The sequence below is a fragment of the Felis catus genome, chromosome B3 (genome assembly GCF_018350175.1).
Source record: "Felis catus isolate Fca126 chromosome B3, F.catus_Fca126_mat1.0, whole genome shotgun sequence".
Classification (NCBI taxonomy): Eukaryota; Metazoa; Chordata; class Mammalia; order Carnivora; family Felidae; genus Felis; species Felis catus.
In genome coordinates, this window is record NC_058373.1 from 5,352,269 (window position 1) to 5,374,431 (window position 22,163).

At 45.2% G+C, this 22,163-nt stretch overlaps 1 protein-coding gene across 5 annotated transcripts in view; it reads left to right on the forward strand.

Annotated features, from left to right (window-relative positions):
• The window catches only part of BLM (BLM RecQ like helicase), an 89,384-nt gene extending 68,082 nt beyond the window's left edge, over positions 1-21,302 (forward strand). For 3 of the 5 annotated variants that reach the window (XM_023254891.2, XM_019831837.3, XM_019831840.2), the window contains 7 exons: positions 592-782; positions 4,761-4,908; positions 11,480-11,679; positions 12,145-12,337; positions 15,077-15,199; positions 17,503-17,704; positions 20,940-21,302. In XM_023254891.2, the coding sequence (XP_023110659.2) occupies positions 592-782; positions 4,761-4,908; positions 11,480-11,679; positions 12,145-12,337; positions 15,077-15,199; positions 17,503-17,704; positions 20,940-21,117 (1,235 nt within the window). In that variant the 3' untranslated portion in view covers positions 21,118-21,302. Of the gene's footprint in view, positions 1-591; positions 783-4,760; positions 4,909-11,479; positions 11,680-12,144; positions 12,338-15,076; positions 15,200-17,438; positions 17,705-20,939 lie in introns of those variants that run through there. The other 2 variants (XM_045058760.1, XM_019831839.3) reach the window with 2 other exon arrangements.
• Positions 21,303-22,163: the final 861 nt, after the last annotated feature.

Sequence of the window (22,163 nt, forward strand, 5' to 3'; positions counted from 1 at the left end):
TTTTATCCCAACAGCCTCCAACACTTCAGTTTCACAGAGATGAACATGGGGCGGCCCCGCAGACTAGCATTTTGTGTGGTGCCAGGAGATGTTAGGTACTGCTGTGTTTCCCTGACATTTAAAATACCCCGCAGTATTCACCGCAGCACCCCGGGGCTCCTCAGCACGGTTTTGGAGCCACTGGCTTAACTGCTTCCATCCCAGATGCCCAGGGAGGCGTGCGGCCCGCTACCATAGTTTCATCCATGCTCTGCTGACTTTGGACGTGCAGTCAAGTACATGAGTGTCTGATAAGTACAGTAAAGTTCAGTCAGATTTTCATTGTTGGGAACAACGAAGATTTTAAAAAAATTGTTCAGCCACTCTTGATGACAATCTTCATTTATTCCTATAAAACTAAAAATTTAAGGGATAAACATACTCAGCTGATTATAGTATAGAATGATGTTATGTTGATATATAATGGCTACTAGTAATTTTATTTCATTTAAGATTTAAAATTATATTAATCTATTCTAAACATTTTTGTAGTGTTTTCTTCTATTTTTCTACTCTAAGAAGTGTCTTTACTGTGTGCTTCACCTCTTTCAGTGGAGAAGGATGGAAACCGTCATACAAGAGAGACTCACTTCAACAATTTGTATAGTATGGTGCACTACTGTGAAAATATAACAGAATGCAGGAGAATACAGCTTTTAGCTTACTTTGGTGAAAATGGATTTAATCCTGATTTTTGTAAGAAATACCCAGATGTTTCTTGTGACAATTGCTGTAAAACCAAGGTAAAATGAGAAAGTTTTAAATTCTTTGTAATTCAGGAAATTGCTAGGACTTTGTTTTTTCTTTCTTTTTTTTTTTGTTTTGTTTTGTTTTGTTTTGTTTTTTCTTTCTTAATTTAGCCAAGTTAGGTTACCATACGTGGGCCCTTGGGGACTGAACTGGGGAAGGTGGCTTCTTCCCCATAGTAATTTGGAATAGAAACATTTAGTAGTAATTCTGTGGAATAGTTTTCAAATTAGAAGCCTATGAAAAGTTTACTGGACCTGTCCAAAATGCTAAGGTTATAGATGTGTACCAAAGGTTACAGAATATTTTAGAAATATCGTTAATCTGTAGATAACCCAAAAAGATCTGACATGTACAGGTAGAATATTTAAATCAAATTCCAATTTATACTGGAAGAACTCTTTTTCAAAAGAGTTATACTAACTAGTGGACCGTGCATTTGAATCAGGTCAATTACGTTATTCTATAAATTGGTTATTTAAAACCTATAAAGAATGAATGGCAGTAGCTTCTAGATGAGTTTGCTATTGTCTGTCCTAAAAATTATTGTGAGAAGTTGTTAAATTCATTCATCAGGTACTTTATTTTACCTATCATGGTGATTCTGTGTTTTAATGTCTCTGTACTTAACAGAGCATTTTCACATTATTTGAAATGTTGGTGGGCTCCCGGGTGGCTCAGTCGGTTGAGTGTCCAACTTCGGTTCAGGTCACGATCTCGTGGTTCACGAGAGCCAGCCCCGCATCGGGCTCTGTGCTGACAGCTCGGAGGCTGGAGCCTGCTTGGGATTCTGTGTCTCCCTCTCTCTCTGCCCCTCCCCTCACTTATGCTCTGTCTCTGTCTCTCAAAAATGAATAAACGTTAAAAAAAAAAAAAAAAAAGAAACGTCTGCAAGGTGCTAGGGATTCACAGATGAACAGGGTGTGGGCCAGTTCATAGACTGGAGGGGGACAGACAGACGTGGATTCACATAATCGTGATACCATGTGAAGAATAAAGTAGTGACAAAGATCTGCAGTGCTGGCCAGAGCAGAGGGTGATATACCCTCCCTTGGGGTGGAATCGTGGATCGGCAGCCATCCCCCACCCCCCCATCCCCCCCCCCCCCCCCCCGCCGCCCCTGCCTCAGCCTGCCCCCAGCCTTCCCCTGTAGATGCTGCCAATCACTTCTCATTTAGCAAATATTTGTTGAGTGCCTGCTCTGTGTCAGGCGCTGTTCTAGGAGTTTGGGATGCATCACTGAACAGGATATAAGCATCCTTGCCCTTGTGGGGCTTACGTTCTAGCAGAGGGAAGCTGAACACAAAAGCATAAGTGCGTGTCAAGCACAGCAGTATAAGGAGTCAGGAGTGGCGGGTGGGGGGCACAATGCGGTATTGGGTAAGGTGGCCCAGGGACGTCTTATTGCAAAGATGCAGTTCCCTGGATGTGGGCATTCTTGGCCCCAAGGTGGGGCGGGGGGGCATACCTGTGCATTGGGGGGATAGTGGGGGAGCCCGTGTAGCTGAGCAGGGCCAAGAGTCAAGGGGAAAGGAAAAGGCAGGCCAGAGCAGCGAATGGAGGGCCGAGTAACTGGAGGCGTGGTGTGACCCTCCCCCCCACCCCGGCCAGGACATTTGGGGCAGGACGTTTGGCAGGATGGATCAGTTAGGTTTATGGTATATTGAGTTAGGTGTGTCTGTTGATTGAGGAATTCTGGAAAGAGGCTTGTGGTACATAGGGATTTGGGCATATAGGTGGTATTCGAAGCCACGTGCACAGATGAAATCTTCCGGGATTTAAGTTTAGACCGAAGAGAAGAAAACCAAACCTCTGAGCCCTGGGACATTAAGAGGTTAAGGAGAAGAGGAGGAGCAAGGAAAGGCGACCAAGAAAGAGAGGTAGCAAGGTCAGAGGAAAACCAAAAATACGCCCAGAAAGTGGTTCAGAAAGGAGGGTGTGCGAGCCGCTCAAACCCTGCCGCTAAGCTAAGCAGGGAAGGGACCAGGAAGACGCCACTGGATTTAGCGCCACGGGAATCGAGGCGGCTTGCATTTGTTTGACCAGTTTCAGTAGATGGGGGCAAAACTGGAGACGGTGAATATAGAGAACTCTTACCAGTAGTGCTTCAAGGATGAGCAGAGAAACGAAACAGCAGCTTGCAGGGGAAGCAGCCCGTGGCTGCACTGATAGGAATGCACTTGTCCAGGATGAAACGTTGACGAGGAGAGAGGAGAGAACCGCTGGAGCAGTGTCCTTGAATAGACGGGGGGTCGGGGGGTGTCTAATGTGCAAGTCGAGAGATTGGCTTTAGGCAGGAACCTAGAGAGTTCATCTGGATAGCAGGAGGAAAGAGAAGGCCGTGCAGGACTGGCGCCGGTGATCGATGTTGTGAAGGAATCTGCAAAAGCTCTCTTCCGGCTGCTTCAGTTTTCTCGGTGAAGAAGCAGGCAAGGTCGGCAGCGGCCAGGATAAGAGAGTGATTGAAGAGCAAGCAGAATGAGAAGTGGCCGGCTAGGACAGTTCGGCAAACTTTATCTTAAAGGGCCAGAGGAAATCCGTCAGGCTTTGTGCGCCTCGGTATCAGGGTCTCTGTCACAGGTGCCCAGCTCTGCTCTCTTAGCCCCAAAGCAGACATAAACAATAAATACATCGATTTTCCATGGCTATGTTCCGGTAAAATTTGATTTATAGAAACCGGCATCCAGCTCGTAGGCCACAGTATGCCGACTCCTGCTCTAAGAGAGCAGAGGAGTGATAGACTGGGGATGTATGATGATCACCTGGCCGCGGTCAGGGTCCCCCTGAGGTCTGTGGCCATTTGCTGAAAGCGCAGACATTCAGCGTGGTTGCATGTGTTTCTCCAGCCAAGTTCAGCTACTGAGGTACAGGCACGGAGTGGTGAAGAATTGGATCTACTGTGTGTCGAGCAGTGGATGTGATGAGGTGGCCTAAGGGCCAGGGAGTTGAAGTTACGTGGACCAGTAGTATTGTAATGACCGCTGTGGAATTCAGGCTGAGTCAAGAGATCATCTGATGGGAACCCGTGGATGGGCAGGCCCGGTGGATTGTTAGGCTCAGAATGTACTAGATGGCATGAGGTGGCAGTCGTAGAATGAAGGGGTTGCCGTTATTACTGAGGCCAAGGTGGTGGGCATGACCATGGATGTGAGCAGCTGGCATTCACAGAGGACAGGGTCACTAGGGCAGAGGAGATCAGGATGCCAGAGGCCAAGGTGTGGGGGATCATCTGTCTGCTGAGTCACCAAGGATCAAGGCAGGAATGGTGTGGGAGGGGAGGACAGGGCCCTGTTTCATGACGGTCCCAGACAGAGCCTCAGAATCACCACCAATTTTTAGAATAAGACAAGAAACCTGTTTGTCTTGAGGTTGTTAGACTGCAGCAGATGAACAAGGGTTAGAAGGTAAGGGGGCTGCATAGACGGAGGCCAGGAGCATGATGCCACTTTTGAGAACAGCGGGTGGTTAGTACTGCGAGTTTACAGAGCCAGGATAGATGAAAGCAGACAGGTCCTGTGGTAATGGGGGCTTAAAAAAGTAGGCCTCGTTGGGAGACCAGTGAGGAGAAGGAGAGAGCAAACTGACGAGACCATTAAAAGGGTTGACTGTGCCATCAAAGCCCCAAAAGTGATCAGAGGTCACCATCCAAGTAAATGCCGGAGCACTGTTCTAGAAGGTATGAGGGGTTTGAAAAGAAGGAGACAACAGTCCCACTCACAGCATGCTATCGGCTAATTGAAAGATGAGAGGTATGTCTCTAACACAGCAATAAAACATACATGGTGGAGTGCTAATTGTTCTAGACACAGGGTCAGTATAAGAACTTAGAAAAGAAAGAACACTTGGAACTTGGGTTTTGGTCTTGGTTTTGGTGTGGAAACGGTTTGTTGTGAGACTACCGTTGTTACTATTAAACCCTAGCAGTCTAGGTTATCATCTTAATTACACCGAAAGTAATCTCTTTTTATTCATAGGATTGTAAGACAAGAGATGTGACTGATGATGTAAAAGATATTGTAAGATTTGTTCAAGAACATAGTTCAGCACAAGGAACACAAAACAAACCCCCTGCAGGTCCTTCTGGGAGATTTACTATGAATATGCTGGTCGACATTTTCTTGGGTAAGTTCTCTGTTTTATAGTTGCAGTTACAGCAGTTGAAATTGAACATCTACAGAAATCATCCCAAGTACGTGGAAAAAAATCTCTTTTGTCTGTCTTGTAGAACTTAAGGATTTCAGAATAAAACTTCTTGAGTAACAAAAGAAATTCAGCTTTTATGAATGATAACAATTATTTGTGTAGAATTTATATGTTACTAAGGTGAGGTTTTCACATTCAGAGAAGCAAGTAATAGGGCAAAGTGGGTACAGGGGATTAAGAGGTACAAACTTACAGTTAGAAAATGCAGATGTCACGGGAGCGAGAAGCACAGCACAGGAAATATAGGCGATACTGCTGTAAAAACGTCGTGTGGTGTCACTCGGTGTCATGGCGGGCGGAGCATAACGTGTATAGTTGTTGAATCACTATGTTGTACCCCCAAAACTGATATAACGTTGTATGTCAACTATACACCAATAAAAACAATAGGAATAATAAAAATAGGTACAAAGAAAATATTAACGCATATACAACCTCATCTGAATGAATGGACTATAACTTGCTTGGAGAGTCGCCTGTTGAGTGACTTCCATTTCCGGACGGCAGCCTGGGCAGAAGTATCTGTCTTCTTTTTTTTGTTTGTTTTGAGGCCCTATCAAAATAATAGTGTGGAAATAAATGGGGATTTGATTCACAAGGGCATCGGTAACCAGAGAGAGCCCATCATCAGATTCAAGATTTTTCAAATTTTTTAGGGAACGAATGGAAGCATGTTGACGAGCGGAATGAAATACAATAAGCCACCGTGCAATATTAATGAAGGAGAGAGTCTTAGGTGAGGAGGGCTCTCAACCAGGCAGAACTCCCATTGTCAGGAGGCCTCAGACTGAGTCTCCAGGTCCTGGGGGTGGGAGTGTAAGCAGAGGAGCCACAAACAGGAGGGGGCAGTTAAAGTCGGCCCACGAAAGAACTCCATCAAATGCCAGCCTGGAATTGATTCCAAAACAAAAATCAAGTGCCCGAGGAATAGAAAGGCAGCTGAGTTAGGGGCCAGAGCCCCCAAGTGGCATTTGGGGACGACCCTGCCTAAAGCAAACCTGCAAACTGGGTATCTCTGTTCACTGGAGGGATTTAGGGGGAAGTAGATACAAAATAACGGGGGGCAAACCACTTCAGAAGTTTAACCTGATTCCTGAAGGTTAACTACAACTGGACAGTCAAAGGAGAAACCAAGTAAGTGTTTGACCCTGAGTATAGAGACAATTTACAAAATAAGTAGTAGCTTTAGGGAGAAGGGAGGGCAAACTCATAATTTAGTTTCTTCACAAAGACTTAAGTAATAATAGAATGTTATGGGAAAGAAACAAAGAATGAGAAAGAGCTGTTAAAAATTCTAAGTGATTGACATAGTAAATTTAGTGGAAATGTTGGAAGGTAAAGTCAAGAAAATCTTTTAAGACTTGAGCAAAAAGATACATGGAAAATATGAGAAAAAATATAGATCACTTCTTAGGAGATGTGAAGTCTGACAAAACTTTTGAAATAGAATTAGAAGGAATTATCAAATTTCCCTGAATGAAAGAGTAAAAAGCTTTCAGATTGAAATGTCCACCGAATGCCAAAGGAGATGCTTTATGAGATTTAAGGATACCAAGAGTATGGGGCACCTGAGTAGCTTAATTGGTTGAGCATCTGACTCTTGATTTCAGCTCAGATTAGGATCCTAGGGTCATGGGATCGAGTCCAGCATTGGACTCTACGCTGTGTATGGGGCCTGCTTGGGATTCTCTGTCTCTCCCTCTCTTCTGTCTCCTTCTCTCCCTCTCTCTCTCTCTCCCTCTCTCTCTCTCTCCCTCTCTCTCTTTCCCTCCCTCTGCCCCTCTCTCCCCAGCTTACTCAACCTCTAAAAATAAAACAAATCTTATTTAAAAAAAAAAAAAAGGATAAAAAGAATACCAAGAATAAAGTGATGTTGGGGAAGAAAAACTTTTCCTCCACCCTGTTAGATTTAATGTTTGGGGGCCTGTGAATTAAACTGACAAAAGACAGATTTAATCAAAATGTGGCTCAAAGGGCCTATTAAAATTGGGGCTTAGGGGTGCCTGGGTGGCTCAGTTGGTTGAGCATCTGACTTTGGCTCAGGTCACCATATCAGGGTTTGTGAGTTCGAGCCCCACATCAGGCTCACTGCTGTCAGCAGTCAGCCTGGATCCCACTTCAGATCCTCTGTCCCCCTCTCTCTGCCCTTCCCCTGCTTTCACGCTCTCTCTCTCTCAGAAATATATAATCATTTTTTTAAAAATTGGAGCTTATATACCATCTTAATAGGGGAAGGGGAAGATGGGAAAGGACACTTAAAGGAAAACAAATGTTGGGGGTGTTTTTGGAAAGATGAATGGGCCCTTAGAATAGAAGAGAGGGAGATAAGATAGTTTTGTGACAATGTTTAGGAGTGGTATGGAGGCTTCTCATCTCCAGTGATAAAAACCGGTCTTCTCTGGTTACTCCCAGGGAGAGAATTTATGACATTGGAGTTTTGGGGGGAGGTCTCTGCTTTTTACAGATAAGAGATTTCAGGAACTCAGATGCCTTCTGCTCAGGGTAATTTTTATGCCACAGTGGCATATTCTGGACCCCTTCTGGAATATGCCACAGTGGCATATTCTGGAAAGAAAGAAACCAAAGCCAAACTGGCATCAGATTAATATCAGCAACCCTAGAGACTAGAAGGCAAAGAAGTGATACCGTAAACAGGGATCATGGGTCCGGGGGGAAGAAAGCCCAGATCCACAGCTGTGAAGCAGGTCCAATGAACAGTCTGTGCAGATTGTAACAGAAAGTCAAGAAAAACAGGTCCCAAGCAGTGTAGAGAAGGAATAAGAAATGAAAATTTTTGAGAACAGTGAAGGACGCATATTATTTCTCAACAGAAAGAGAAAGGCACTTAGAAATTCCATGGGAGGGGCGCCTGGGTGGCGCAGTCGGTTAAGCGTCCGACTTCAGCCAGGTCACGATCTCGCGGTCTGTGAGTTCGAGCCCCGCATCAGGCTCTGGGCTGATGGCTCGGAGCCTGGAGCCTGTTTCCGATTCTGTGTCTCCCTCTCTCTCTGCCCCTCCCCCATTCATGCTCTGTCTCTCTCTGTCCCAAAAATAAATAAAAACGTTGAAAAAAAAAATTAAAAAAAAAAAAAAGAAATTCCATGGGAAAGATTATGGAAAGAGAGCCAAGGTCAAATATAAAACAAAGGAAATTGTCACACGATTTTGAGTCATTGATAAAATGTACCAAAAAAATGATCCATTTGTCTAGATGCAGTAAACATTCTCCGGAGGGTTACACAGGAGTCAGGACTTTCTTAGTAGGGACGGAAACTTTGCTGACAACCTACAACGGTTAGAGGCAATGTACAGACTTCAACGTGTGGGGCGCAGGACAGGATGTGTTAATCTTGATGATATAAAAATATAAGTACAGTAAATAAAAGAAAGTACTTGGAATACTCGAGGTATTAATAACCTCCAAGGTAGAAGGTAGAGGGAGTCGCCAGAAGTTGTATCTAAAGTTAGAAAATAGGGGCGCCTAGCTGGCTCATTCGGTTGAGCAGAGTCCGACTTCGACTCAGGTCACGATCTCACAGTCTGTGAGTTCGAGCCCCACGTTGGGCTCTGTGCCAACAGCTCAGAACCTGGAACCTGCTTCGGATTCTGGGTCTCTCTCTCCCTCTACATGCTCTGCCTCTCCCTGTCTCAAAAATAAAAAAAATTAAAAAAATGTTTTTTAATAAATAAAGTTAGAAAATAATCAATACATGGACCAATATTAATGTATAACTAGCCAAATCTGGGGCAAGGGAAAGTGAGAGGTAAAAATGAGATAAAGCTTTATCTTTCACAGTGGGGGTCAGCAGCTAAATTGTCAGGCAGTGGCTCTGGCTGGTGGGATGACAGCAAGAGTGAGGGTTGCCTGTGGAGGTTGCCACCAGAAGAGCTAAAAGCAAAAGCTACTTAAAACATGACTGCCTGGGGCGCCTGGGTGGCTCAGTCCAAAGAGCTCCAAATCGGGGTTGTGAGTTCAAGCCCCACACTGGGGGTAGAGATTACTAGAAAGAAAGAGAGAGAGAGAGAGAGAGAGAGAGAGAGAGGAAAAGAAAAGAAAAGAAAAGAAAAGAGGAAAGGGAAAGGGAAGAAAAAAAAGAACAACACAAAACATGATTGCCTTCCAGAAGAGAAGAGGGTGGGACAGAGGAATGCTGCTCTTCATTCTAAACCTTTCTGTACTATATTTTATTTTTCCCACATGTGTGCCTTACTTTAATTCAAAAACTAGATAAAGCAATTAATAGGTGTATTTATTTTTTAAAGCATTAATAGCTGAGGGGCGCCTGGGTGGCTCAGCGAGTTTAGCGTCCAGCTCCATCTCGGCTCAGGTCACGATCTTGTGGTTTGTGGAATCGGGCCCCACCTCGGGCTCTGTGCTGCTGACAGCAGGGAGCCTGCTTGGGATTCTCTCCCTCCCTCTCCCTCTGCCCCTCACTGACTCACGAGTGTCCACACATGCCAGAAAGGGAGGGAAGAAGGAAAGAAAGGAAAGAAGGAAGGAAGGAAGGGAGGGAGGGAGGGAGGGAGGGAGGGAGGGAGGGAGGAAGGGAGGGAGGAAAGGAAAAGAGGGAGGAAGGAAGGAAGGGAGGGAGAGAGGGAGAAAGGAAGAGAGGAAGGAAGGGAGGAAGGAAGACAGGAAGACATTACTAGCCTGTAGGAAGGTGGTTTTCTCATTTCCTCATTTGTTCCTTCTGAACGTGCTTGTTCCTCAGGACCAAAGCTGCTTTTCAGGCTGATCTTCCCTTTGTGGATTCTTGCCTTCTAGTTTGGGCCTCTTTCGGTGGGTCAGGAAGAACAAGGAGTTGCAGATAAAATAATTGATTTTTTTAATGTTTATTTATTTTGGAGAGAGACAGAAACAGAGTGCAAGCCAGGGAGGGGCAGAGAGAGGGAGACAGAACCTGAAGCAGGCTCAGGGCTCCGAGCTGTCAGCACAGAACCTGTCTCGGGGCTCGAACTGACAGACCCACAAGATCATGTCCTGAGCCAAAGTCAGATGCTTAAACGACTGAGCCACCCAGGTGCCCCCAAACTGCTAATATTTTAACATGTTTGTGTACAACCACTTATCATACTGTACATGTAATTTATATCACTTCTGTATCAGATATATAAGCATTTCTTAATTTTTCTTTTAAAGTAGTTTTTAGTAATATATATGTTGTCATATTGATAAAATGTATTTTTTTAAGTAGTCTTATTTAAGGACATCTTTTTCTGTTGTACTTAAGGATGCAGTAAATGGTGTTTTAAATACAGCTTCAGCTATATCTCTGCACCTTCCATGTAAATTCCTAGATTACTAAATCAAACATTTTTCTGACATACTCAATTTCTCATTAGCTCTTACATGTTATTAAGAAAGTTGTGTTTCACTTTGCTTTCTTTTTTTTTTTTTCTTTAAATTTATTTATTTTTTTAATAACCTCTACACCTGGTGTGGGGCTCAAACTCACAACCCTGAGATCAAGAGTCACATGCTTTTCCAACTGAACCAGCCAGGTGCTTTCCTCCCTTCCCCCCTTTCAAAGCTTACTTATTTTTCCTGCTTCTTAGCTATCCCCAGCACTAGGGCTGGCCCATGTCACCCAGCCCACCGATACCAGAGCGGTGGTCTGATCTGCAGTGCGACATTTCAGGGATACAAAATCACCTGAAGAAAGAAAAACTTGAATCATTGAGTATATATGACCAGAAGCCATCTGACATTTACAATGTAATTATTTGAAACTCTTAAAGTAGAGCTAAAGCTTTACAAAGTAACTGTTAATTCTGATTATAATCAGTGTCACAAGACTTCTTAAGTAGATTGTTATAATAAAGTTGTGTTCACAATGAAGACATTAATAATTACAGCAGATTGGATTCGAAACCCAGGACCCAGCCCAGTGCGCTGCTCTCAGTCAGAAGGAGGAGGAGGGAAGGGTGTAGTCTCGTGCCCTGCTGTGCTTTTGTTTTACAGTTTGGGAAGGCTTCCTCTGTGAGGGTCACAAAAAATAGAGACTTAAATACTGGGATTGTAAGTGAGAAGTGCTTTCAGGACAGGACCAGAGATAGTATTTATAAAAATGATTGTCCACATTTTTTTGTAACTGGATCAGTAATGCCCAGTTATCCTGATGTAGCACAGTGATACAAAGTGCTTAAAGTTTATATAAACTCTCTCTGATTTCTTTGCTCTAATGTAATGTTATAAGCTATAAATGCCACAGCCTAAAACGATAAGCTTTATTTTGCTGCTGGTTTTGGCCAATGCAGATCATAAAAAGATGAGGAAAAGTACATACAACCATTGAAATTTTAGAGTTCTACTCAGATATTCCCATTTTATGGAAACGGGTGTCTCTTTGTGCCATGGGTTTTCCTGTGGAAGAGATTACCTACCTCATTTATCCGGACTGTCACATAAATGACTTTTTCAGCCTCTCCTACTGGAGGCTTCTGACGTACCTATATTTACTAATCTAACTTCTCGGGCCTTCCTTACCAGGGAGTAAGAGTGCAAAAATTCAGTCGGGGATATTTGGAAAGGGATCTACTTATTCACGACACAATGCCGAAAGACTTTTTAAAAAGTTGATACTTGACAAGATTTTGGATGAAGACTTATATATCAATGCCAATGACCAACCAATTGCCTATATGGTGCCAGGAAATAAAGCCGAAACTGTACTAAATGGGCATTTAAAGGTATGGTATTTTAAATGTTTATTTTACTTTATTACCTTACAGTGAGTGGGCAGAAAATATATTGCCGCAAATTAAAAGCTCTTTTCCAAAGCTTATGGATACTAAATTTCTATATGCTGTCCTATGTGAACGTATTCTGTTCCTCTTAACTTGGAAAGAGATCTTAAAATTGAACCCAAGTAATGTAGTACCTGTCAAAGTGAATTCGATGGGTTGTCCGATCTCTGAATCATCCTGTATTCGTTAGGTAAACATTTACTAAGAAGCCGTTCTGTGCTAGGTGCTGGAGATGGACAGAGGAGAAGTGCTCAGCCCCTGTTCCCAAGGGGCCTCCAGTATCTACTTGGCATAACCGAAATACAAAAAACCAAAAGCCAAAAAATGCAGTTAAGGATTAAACGAAGCCTATATTTGGATACAAGCGCACGTGTCCCCACCCCTATGATCACTTTCTTTCTCACAAAGGTAGACTTTATGGAAACGGAAAACTCCAGCAGTGTGAAGAAGCAGAAAGCTTTGGTGGCAAAGATGTCTCAGAGGGAAGAGATAGTTAAGAAATGTCTTGGAGAACTGACGGAAGTCTGCAAATCTCTGGGAAAAGTTTTTGGCGTCCATTACTTTAATATTTTTAATACTGTCACTCTCAAGAAGCTTGCAGGTGGGTATGTGTGAGTCTTCTGTTATGTGGCGTAAATTAATAAGCCAAAAGTTAATCCTGCTATGGAACTTTTTAAGTGCACTGATATAGCTCCGTTTATTTTCATTATTTAATCTCTAAATCGAAAGCTCAGGTATGGAAACCAATTTGATAATAAATTTCACATATTGAAAAAAAGAGAGAGACTCTAAATAATAGAGATCAGACTAAGGGTAAATAAATAAATAAATAGATAAATAATAAATAAATAAATAAATAAATAAATAAATAAATAAATAAATAAATAAATAAATAAATTGAAAGCTCAGAAAAACAAATGTAAGATGAAATACAGCCTTTAAGGTACATATAATACTTTGTTATTCAGACATACAGTATAATTTTAATTTTATACTTTTTCCTCTAATGCCAGACGTTAGGATGTGGATATTTATAATCTCTGCCACCAGCTGTCACTCGTTGATTGTGTGTCCATTATCTGCCCACTTTATGATGTTTGGCCATGTTCTGTACAGATGCCTTTGCCATGAGGAGCTAAGTTCCTTATGAAAAGACATTATGTTTTATGCTTCTTTGAACCTGGCCCTAGCACACTGCTGGTCTTTAGTTGAAAAAAACGTGCTGACCTGAGTTATTTCCATAGCTTCAGATCCTAATAGGATTGCTCCTGTAAAATTAGGCGTCCACATAGTTGACTGATGAGTGTACATTACCTTCTGGACGCTTCCTTCATAAAATCCCATGATCAACACCTTCTCTCGTTTCCATTCCTGTTCCTGCCACTGTAGGTCATGACAGCATTTCATCAACTCTGAGCCACCGTCTATGTTAAGACACTGCTATTTTATAGACAATTAAGGAAGAAAAAAAAATGTGCTAATTAAGTGGTGACATGGTGCTTTTATTGAAAGAATTGTTTTTTACTTATTTACATATAGATTTTTATCATTATACAATTCTCTGCATATATGAAAAATGCATAGAATCAAAGCAAGCTGATTTAGGTACTTGTAAAAGTTCATATTCAAAGCCTGACTCTTCGGAATCAGTTTCTGACTCAGTCGTCCATGTCTTTCGTTTGCCCTCGTGTCATTGAGAATGTTAGTGACACGGTCTTTTTTAGCATGGTCCACTCTTTTCACCAGTATTTTAATCAAAACCCGTGTCACCCATGCTGATTTGATGGTGGCGTTTCCCTGATGATGCCAGAGAGCATCAGCGGGCGGAGGCACATCTCAGAAGCACGAATGTGACCCTGCTCTGTCTGCTCTGGGGGACCTTCTGTAGGGCATGCGAAGCGCTTGGCTGTTGCTTGCAAGAAGGTACAGAACCGTGGCCATTTCCTCAAAGACAGATAGTTGTTTTATTAGTGGCAAATCTGTTCCCCGTTACCTGGAGCTTCTCTGCATCCACAGGCACTTGTCCTGTGCTCTCTGGTGGACATCTCGTGGGGCAGGTGAACTGCACACATGCTGACAGCCCATACAGCCATGACCAGGCCTCACGTGTGCAGGCGGCAGTAGGCATCTGGCCGTCAGCACTTGTAAGCTGCACCTTGACCTCAGGAACGCCACAGCGTGGAAAAGTGTGTGTCTCAGAGTTGATGGAATACAGCATTTTGTTGGTAGGCTCTTAGCGTAGTTTCCTCCCTGGCCTCCTTAACTCCAGAGGCGAACATTCTGCACATTTTAATCTTCCACAAAGTTGGCCGATAACTCCAACATCTTTCTAGAAAAGGTACAGATTCTCTCAAGGGTCTGCATTTCTGCTTGCCAGTCCAACCTCGTCTTCTGTTAACCCTCCGTGATCCTGCTGGTCTGCCCCTTCTCCTCTCGACATAGGAATGATGTGAAAATCACAGATTTGAGATCTGCCCTTTCTTTCCTTTGCTCAAGTTGAATAGTAGGAATGGTCTCCTCCTCCCTTCCCTAGCCCCGTGCATCTATAAATCCTGCAGACCGAGCCTCTGCAGTGTCCCTGGATCCCCCTCTTCCGTCCGAGTGCACCGCCACACTGTGGCTCCCTGCGCCCTTGCCTGCCCCTGCGGTGGCTTCCTCCAGGCTCCCAGGTTCCACTCTTTCCCCCGCAGTTCATTTTCCATGCAGCAGCCAGCGCGATCTTCAAAATGACGGGCTTGTCCAGCTACAAGGCTGATGTGCCATCTGTCTGCAGAGGACTCTTAATGGCCCGCTTGTTCCAGTCCAAATACTTGCTTCACCCCACCTGCGGACGGACTGGAAGAAGAACGGGTTTGGGTTGGGGATGGAGTAAGAATTCAGTGACGGCCTCGGGTTGGATATGTGTGTCTAAAGTGCAGTGGAGAAGTCAGAGCCGGAAATGGAAATGTGGGCGTCCTCCGAAACAGGGAGCATCAGTGTTGCAGCTAGACAAGTCTTTGTTGTGAGAACAGTGGACGACAGCAAAGTGTGCTTCAGCTCTGAGACCCGCTGCACAGGTGCCCACCTCCCGTTTCCCCCGCCCCGTGTCCTGTGCTGTCCCCCACCGTCTGCCCAGATTCACGCACCTTTGCTGCTGGAATTGCATGATGGGCTCCTGTCCTCTGGACCTGTCTGCCGCCTCTGTTGGCACTAACTGCCTTTCAGAAAATTGGCCCGGGTGCCTGGTGCCCTGCAGTTAGCTGGCACTTGACAGACATGCGCTGAATGAGCGAATGAGCACGAATTCAGTGGCTTTTCCATGGGTGGTCATTTAAATTCCTAATTTTATGCCCATGCACAGAATCTTTATCTTCCGATCCTGAGGTTTTGCTTCAAATTGATGGCGTTACTGAAGACAAACTGGAAAAATACGGCGCAGAAGTGATTCCAATATTGCAGAAATACTCGGAGTGGACATTGCCAGGTGCAGTATATAGCTAAATACGTGTTTTCTAAAAGCCTGTTTTAACGTAAAGCACCGCATGTCACTGAATTAGAATTTTGTGGTTTCTGGGTTGTGTCAGTGCCTCCTACCCCTGTCACACTGACGCTCAAGTGCCCAGAGCAGCCCCCGGTGTTTGTGATGTGCCAGGCACCTCTTAGGGGACACTGGTGAGCCCCCCGGGGAGTGCCAGTCCTTAGGCCTGGGAATAGGGCCCAGAGGAGGACCTTTGGGCCCAGGAGTTCCTGTTCTATTAAAGGCAAGTGCCCAAGGAAATCCAAATCTGCCACCATCGCACTCTGCTATCCCTGGCAGGCCACAATAACCTCGTTGTGCTTGGTTTCCTTATCTGCGGAAGGCACACGTTATCTGACAAACACGTGGAAAGATAAAATTCAGGAGTTTAAATGTTTGGGGAAAACTAACGTGTAATTGGAATGCTAGATAATCTCATCGTTACTGGAAAGAATCTGCCCAAGCGAGCTTGTTGTTAGCAGACGATCCCGAGGATGTGGCCTGTCACGTCGCCGCTCTCCTTGTGAACCTCATCACTGAGCTACCAGACAGGATTAACTGGGAGAAGATCGGCACGAGGAAGGTTTTGTTATAGGAGATGCCAGTTCCTCTGCCCTCCTCCAGCATATTGCCATGCAGTGAGACACAAAAGATAAGCCAAGTTCAGTGTTTTTCCTGTTTCTGTAACAAATGGCTGGGGGTTCTTCTCAAGGCTAATGGAAAAGATTAGCAGGATGAGAAATGAGTGAGCCTGTGTTTCAAGTTCTGTCTCTCCTCATTCGTTTTTTATCCATTAACAAAATGCTGAAAAGTGGGATTTTTAAAAAATTCCTCTGCATGGTAATTATTCCATTAAGAGCCTTGCTTTGAATATTGGTAGGAACTTAACATTTGTTTAGTGTAGTAACTTGTCTGGAAGGGGATTCTTGCCCACATAAGACGGGCTGCTCTGTGGAAACAGCCCACAGTGTGGTGACGATCGCTCCCACTTACTGAGGGACAGACGCTGTGCCAAGAGCTTTGCCTGTTTTGTATCATTCAATCCTCAGAACTACGCCCATTTCACAGCCTTTTTATGTCCAAGTCCCACAGCTAGGATGACGGGAGGACAGCTTTGCCAGAGCCTCGCTGCCTCCCCGTGTGAACCAGTGTTGGACGGATGAGGAGGCCCGGGGATTAGGGCCCTTCCTGCCAGGCAGGAGGGTGGCTGGAGTGGCCAGGAAATACCTTCCTTCAGAAAATGGAGCTGGGGGGCACCTGGCGGGCTCAGTCGGTAGAGGCTGTGACTCTTAACCTCACACTCTTAACCTCAGGGTCGTGAATTCAATCAAGCCTCACATTGGGCATGGAGCCTAGTTAAAACTGAAAGAAAGAGGAAGGGAGGGAGGGAGGAAAGGAGAAAGGGAAAGGGAGGGAGGAAGAGGAAGGCAGGGGAAGGAAAGGAAAGGAAATGTAGCTGGGATCCCTGTTGGCCTACAGAGAGGTTTTATGCTTTTTAGGTGCCTTAGGATGCCAGTGCTTGTGGAAATAGCCACCTTTTTTGCAAACTGGCGCTTTCATGCAGACCCATTTCCCGCATAGTATATGAAATGTTTACAACTATAACGTAAAGAAGTGGTTTGTGACTTTAAAGAATATAAATGGGGCCCAGGGTTTTCTGACACTCGTTCACTGAGTAACCGTTCAAAGATGAGGTGCAGAACATAGTTGGTTATGTTTCTCTTCCATTGGGCGCTTTTTCCAGCACGTGTAAAATGGTAAATTGGTCTTATGTAGCACTCCCTACTTTTCGAAGAGCTTAACGGGATTAGCTGCCCGAAGGATCACAGGGACGAAGGCCATACACAACAGAGTATGAGCTAGACCTGACGTCTCTAGTTAAGTTCAGGAGCGTCACAAACTTCTGGGGCTCCCGGCTGGCTCAGTCAGTAGAGCAAGTGACCCTTGATCTCAGGGTTGTGAGTTCAAGTCCCACATCGGGCGTAGCGTTTACTTTAAAAAAAAAAAAAAAAAAAGGTATCTCAAGCTTTTTTAATGAATTCTGATCTTTTTGCTTTAAAAGTAAACTTCCACTGAGGACTTTGGGGCTCTGTGACATGAAAGAGAAATGTTCAGTTCTTGCAGAATTGTTGAACCCGTGTGGCAGGAGGACACCTGGGAAGCAGCTGGGTGTCCGCCAGACCGCACCCCTGTGTTGTGTCCACAGGGACCATTAGCGCACCCGGGCCAGCACAGCGTCGCATGTAAACGTCTGCCTTGTCTGCTTGCAGCCGATGACGGTTCCCCCCGGGTGAGTCCGGGCAGCAGCAGAGGCACCAGAAGAAATGCCCCTGTGGAGTCCGATGAGGAAATGCCCGTATCTTCTCACTACTTTGCAAATAAAACCAGAAATGAAAGAAAGAGGAAAAGGATGCCAGCCTCCCAGAGGTCTAAGAGGAGGAAGACTGGTTTCGGTGGCTCCAAGACGAAAGGGTACGTCCGTCCTGCGTTGCGGTCTGTGGGGTGGCGGGTCAGGGAGGAGCGGCGGCCAGAAGCGGAGCGGCCCCGGTTCGCTTTGAAGCTCTTATTAAAACAGACTGTCGTTAAACGTCGCCTCTCCAGTTAATGGGGTGATGATTAAGGTTTGAGCCAAAACAGAAACGTTTGTTTCAGATTTTTTTAAATCTCTACTCCTAAATTGATTATCACCTCGGTTTTCTAGTCTGCATGAACATCTCCCGTTTTGACATTACCCTGGGTGGGGGGGGGATTTTTTTTTATCAGTGCTCTTCTTAAGGGACTTTTCCACCTAAAATATTATAAATCATATACTGGCTGAGTAAACAAAGGGTTTTGTTTTTTATGACCATCAATACCTGCTATGCCACTTTTACTGCTACAGAACGTGCGGGCCTCCACCTGGCAGCCCTCCACGCTCCCAGTTCGGTTATACCTGGGGAGAGCCAATCTCCCCACCTTTGCAGGGTAGCAGAGAAGAGGCCACAGCAGGTGAACCCAAAGATCATGTAAGCCAGGCCTCTAAGGGCTGTGTCTCCCCTCCCCCACACTTGCCTGGCCCCTGGGCTAGGATGCAGTGACTTTGGGGCGCTGTCTGCACGCCCGCAGGCAGTCGGGTCCTGGGTGATGATCTGTGCAGTGTCCTTATTCTTGGTAATTGCACTGGTCCTGACAGCGCCTTCTTCTGACAGCCTCTGCCTTTGCCTTGTGGGTAAGTAAGGTCCGGCGGGACCGTGACCTTCCCATCAGTCTGGAGAACCCGGCCCCCAGCTACCTGCACATTCTAACACAAAGGGCTTACAGAAAAGAGGGAACAAGTCCTCAGTAAACTTTTACAAGCTGTTGTGTTTTTCTTTTTTTTTTTTTTTTTGCATGTTCTAAAATCATTTATTTCTGCCAAGACCATAGTTTCTTTTTTTTTTTTTAATATGAAATTTATTGACAAATTGGTTTCCATACAACACCCAGTGCTCATCCCAAAAGGTGCCCTCCTCAATACCCATCACCCACCCTCTCCTCCCTCCCACCCCCCTGTTGTGTTTTTCTTTGCAGTTTTTCTACCTCCTTTCCTTCTGGGTAATAAAAAACAAAACTGGGCTGGGGGAAGAGGAAGGAAGGCAAATGTTACCAAATTGTCATTTTCCTGTTAAGTCCATAAACAAGCATCTTGTACATGCTAATCCTTCTGCCAGGGTACAGAAGTTAAAGGCATTAGTAAATGTTACTTTAATTTTGTGGCTTTTAGTGCGCAAGTGACCAGCAGATGTTCTTTGGTGGGGACATTTTCGTACTTTCCTCGTTTACTCCTCCGTTTGGGGAAATAGCCATTTCCTCAGGAGCTCGTGGAGTAGAAGGAGAATGTAAAAGGCATCTGGTCTAGACCCCTGGGGTTTATGACAAGGGGGAGGCTTGCGTGAGCCTCTCCCCAGCCCCGGGGCTCCAGGTCCCAGGTAGGGCTGGACTCTGGCTGGCCCACGCCTGCCCCGAGCACCCTCATTTCTGCACGTCGCCCACGGAGATCCCTCACACATGATTATGATCTGACCATTCTTACTTGTTCGGACAGAGCACCCCATGTTTCAGTGTTCGTTGCCCTTGGCTCCCTTTCCAGTTTTCCCGACTTCTGTTTATAAGAGCGAGGCACTTTGCCCTGTGGGTTAGAGCTAATCTAAGAAGAAGCCGTAAAACTCACACTTACCCAAAAGCCAGTACCAATTTTGATGCTGGTTGTTAATTAGCCTGCGTGTTTACAATGGGAGTCTTTTCTAATCCCTACTGGCCAAAACCACGGAGTTTTGTAACTTTTTTTTTTTTTCCGCCCTTGTAGCAGCCTCGAACGTGTGCTTCATTCTCCTCGTTTGCGCTAAACTGCTGTGATGGTTTCCCAGTCTCCAGTCTGCTCACCTGGCTGGGAGTCTGTGCAGCAACAGAATACAAGTGGCTCTTTGCCAGAGACCTTAAGTCCCCACCCCGCCCTCAGAGTTTTACATCTCCAGAATAACACACAATGAACCGGTTGTGTTCCGGGCCCTCTGAGTGGGAGTAAAATGGATGGCCCGGGTGAAATGGAAACTGCTGTTGGCAGATTCATTCTGTAAATCAACATAAACAGCAGGTTTTCGCTCAGGGCTTAATTTCTCAGCAGGAAATCAGCGTAGGGAAATTTAAGGCTGCTTCTCTGCCGGTGGAGCAGATCTTTGCCAGTTCTGCAGTAAAACTGCCCTCCAGCAAGAGTTTAAAAATGTGGAAAAACCACTCTTCACCCAGACCTACCAGAATGTCCTTAGACCCTGGCCCCCAAATGCAGAGATAGGAGGCCACTTGGATACCCCGATGCCATGGAATTACCTCTGGGCATGGATTCAGCGTGGTGACAAGCCATGGAAAATGCCCGCACAGGGAGAGGCTTCTGCTGTTATCCTAGTAGAATGCTGGCTCGCTGACCCTTTCCTTTGGTTTCTTTGTGGGGAGAAAAAGAAAAGCTGATATCTTCGGGTCAGTGAGGGAAGTGAGGTGCGGGAAGGACTCTGTAATCGGCTGGGGCAGGGCTCCTGCCTGGTTCGAAAGGCAGCAAGCAGGAGGTAAGAGTGGGCTAGAGAGCCGGCTGCCGGTGACGTGGCCCCGACACGCACGCAGACCCGAGCGCCTCCCCGGGGAGCCACATCTGCAGCCTCCCGCTTGCGGGTCCGGCCAGGAGGAGGCCCCTCTGTGCTCTGCTCACAGCCCTGTGGGCAGGCACTCGCCCACGCAGCTACCTTTCTCTGAACTGGGCAGTCACAGTCATTCCAGAGTGTCTGTTGTCCGGGCATTTGGGACCTTAAGCCGAAGTATTCTCGCTTCCTTCACTTGGTCAGAATAGATTAAGGAATACGGATCTGGGCCGTGTCGTCCAGAGGGAAGGTTTGACGATCAGCGGTGAAAGGGGTGGGTGGGGGCAGGCACAGGAGGTCTGTCCATCTCAAGTCACAGAATTAAGAAACGTCTAAGACAAATACAAGGCAAGAGTGTGTGAAGGGCGGTAATCCTTCATTCCTCGAACTGTAACAGAAACTTCCTTACAGGGGCCCCTGCGGGCAGCAAACTCACAGACACGGAAGACCAAGGAAAATCATGGACTGATTATATAGGTCCGCGCAGGTTAAGAGCAAGAAGACTGTTCGCTTTTGGTTTTATTTAACATTTTCGTTTTCTTTTCTTTGTCACATTTTAGGGGGTCCACCACGTGCAGAAGGATATCTGCTAAAAGTAAATCCTCCAACATATTTGGACCCCGTTCGCCTTTGCCTGGTCCCCAACCAGCACCAGGAGCCAGTAGAAAATTGGGGATTATGGCTCCACCAAAGCCTATAAATAGACCGTTTCTTAAGCCTTCGTATGCATTTTCATAACAACCAAATCTCCATGTACATAGATCTCCTTTCTCGTTTGTCAGCGTCTCACCATCTGTGAACATAAAGCTGTTAGTTTTGTTGTACCATTTGTAATTTTTACCCGTAACTATTAATATTTAAATAAATGCTTGGGGTGACAGTTCTTATTTTTAAAATAAACGTTTTCTTTTGAATAAGCATGATTTGCCGCCACGGCAAGCCTTGTGGCCGTTGTTTCTCAGAACGTCTGAAGCAGCAGCTGAATCATCTCAGAGAGATTCTGAGCACGACATGAAAAACTGAGGCCGCAGGAAGAGACACGCGTGGGACACTGTGAAAGTGTGAAACTGCAGAAGGAGACATAAACAAAATTAAAAGACAAATGACAGAGAAAATAGGAAAAAAAATATATGACAATGTCAATAATACAGAGTGCCTATAAATCATGAAGAAGAAAAAAAGAGTCGGTAGAAAAAAATGAACAAAGGATGTGAGTAGGCTGTTCCCAGAGGAAATACAGTAGCCCACAAATATGGGGAAAACACCTAATCTCCCCAGTTAAAAATACAAATTAAAACTGGGGCACCTGTGTGGCTCGGTTGAGCGCCCCAGCTCTTGATTTCGGCTCAGGTCATGATCCCAGGTCTTGGGATCGAGCCCCACATCGGGGTCTGCGCTGAACGTGGAGCCTGCTTGAGATTCTCTCCCTCTGCCCACCCCTTCAAATGAAAGTAAATAAATAAAATTTCAAAACATATAAGCTACATTGCCAACAGTGGAGAAGATCCCCAAATCTGGGGTCAACAAGAGAATGGTCATTTTTTGGCAGCTCTTTTCTGCCTGTAGGTCCTGTCCCTGTGCTTTAATAAAATCACCTCTTTGTACCAAAAAACAAAGAGAATCGCCTTTTTCCCCTGGCACAAAAAGTGGTTTTTTGGGATTGTTGAGAATGGTCAAACATTCTCTTGGTAAGAATATAGGAGCTGTTTATGTTTAATAGTAGGGAGACTTGACTTTTCAAGACCTTCCATTGATAGGCTGAATGGTCAGAAAGTTGGTTTTTT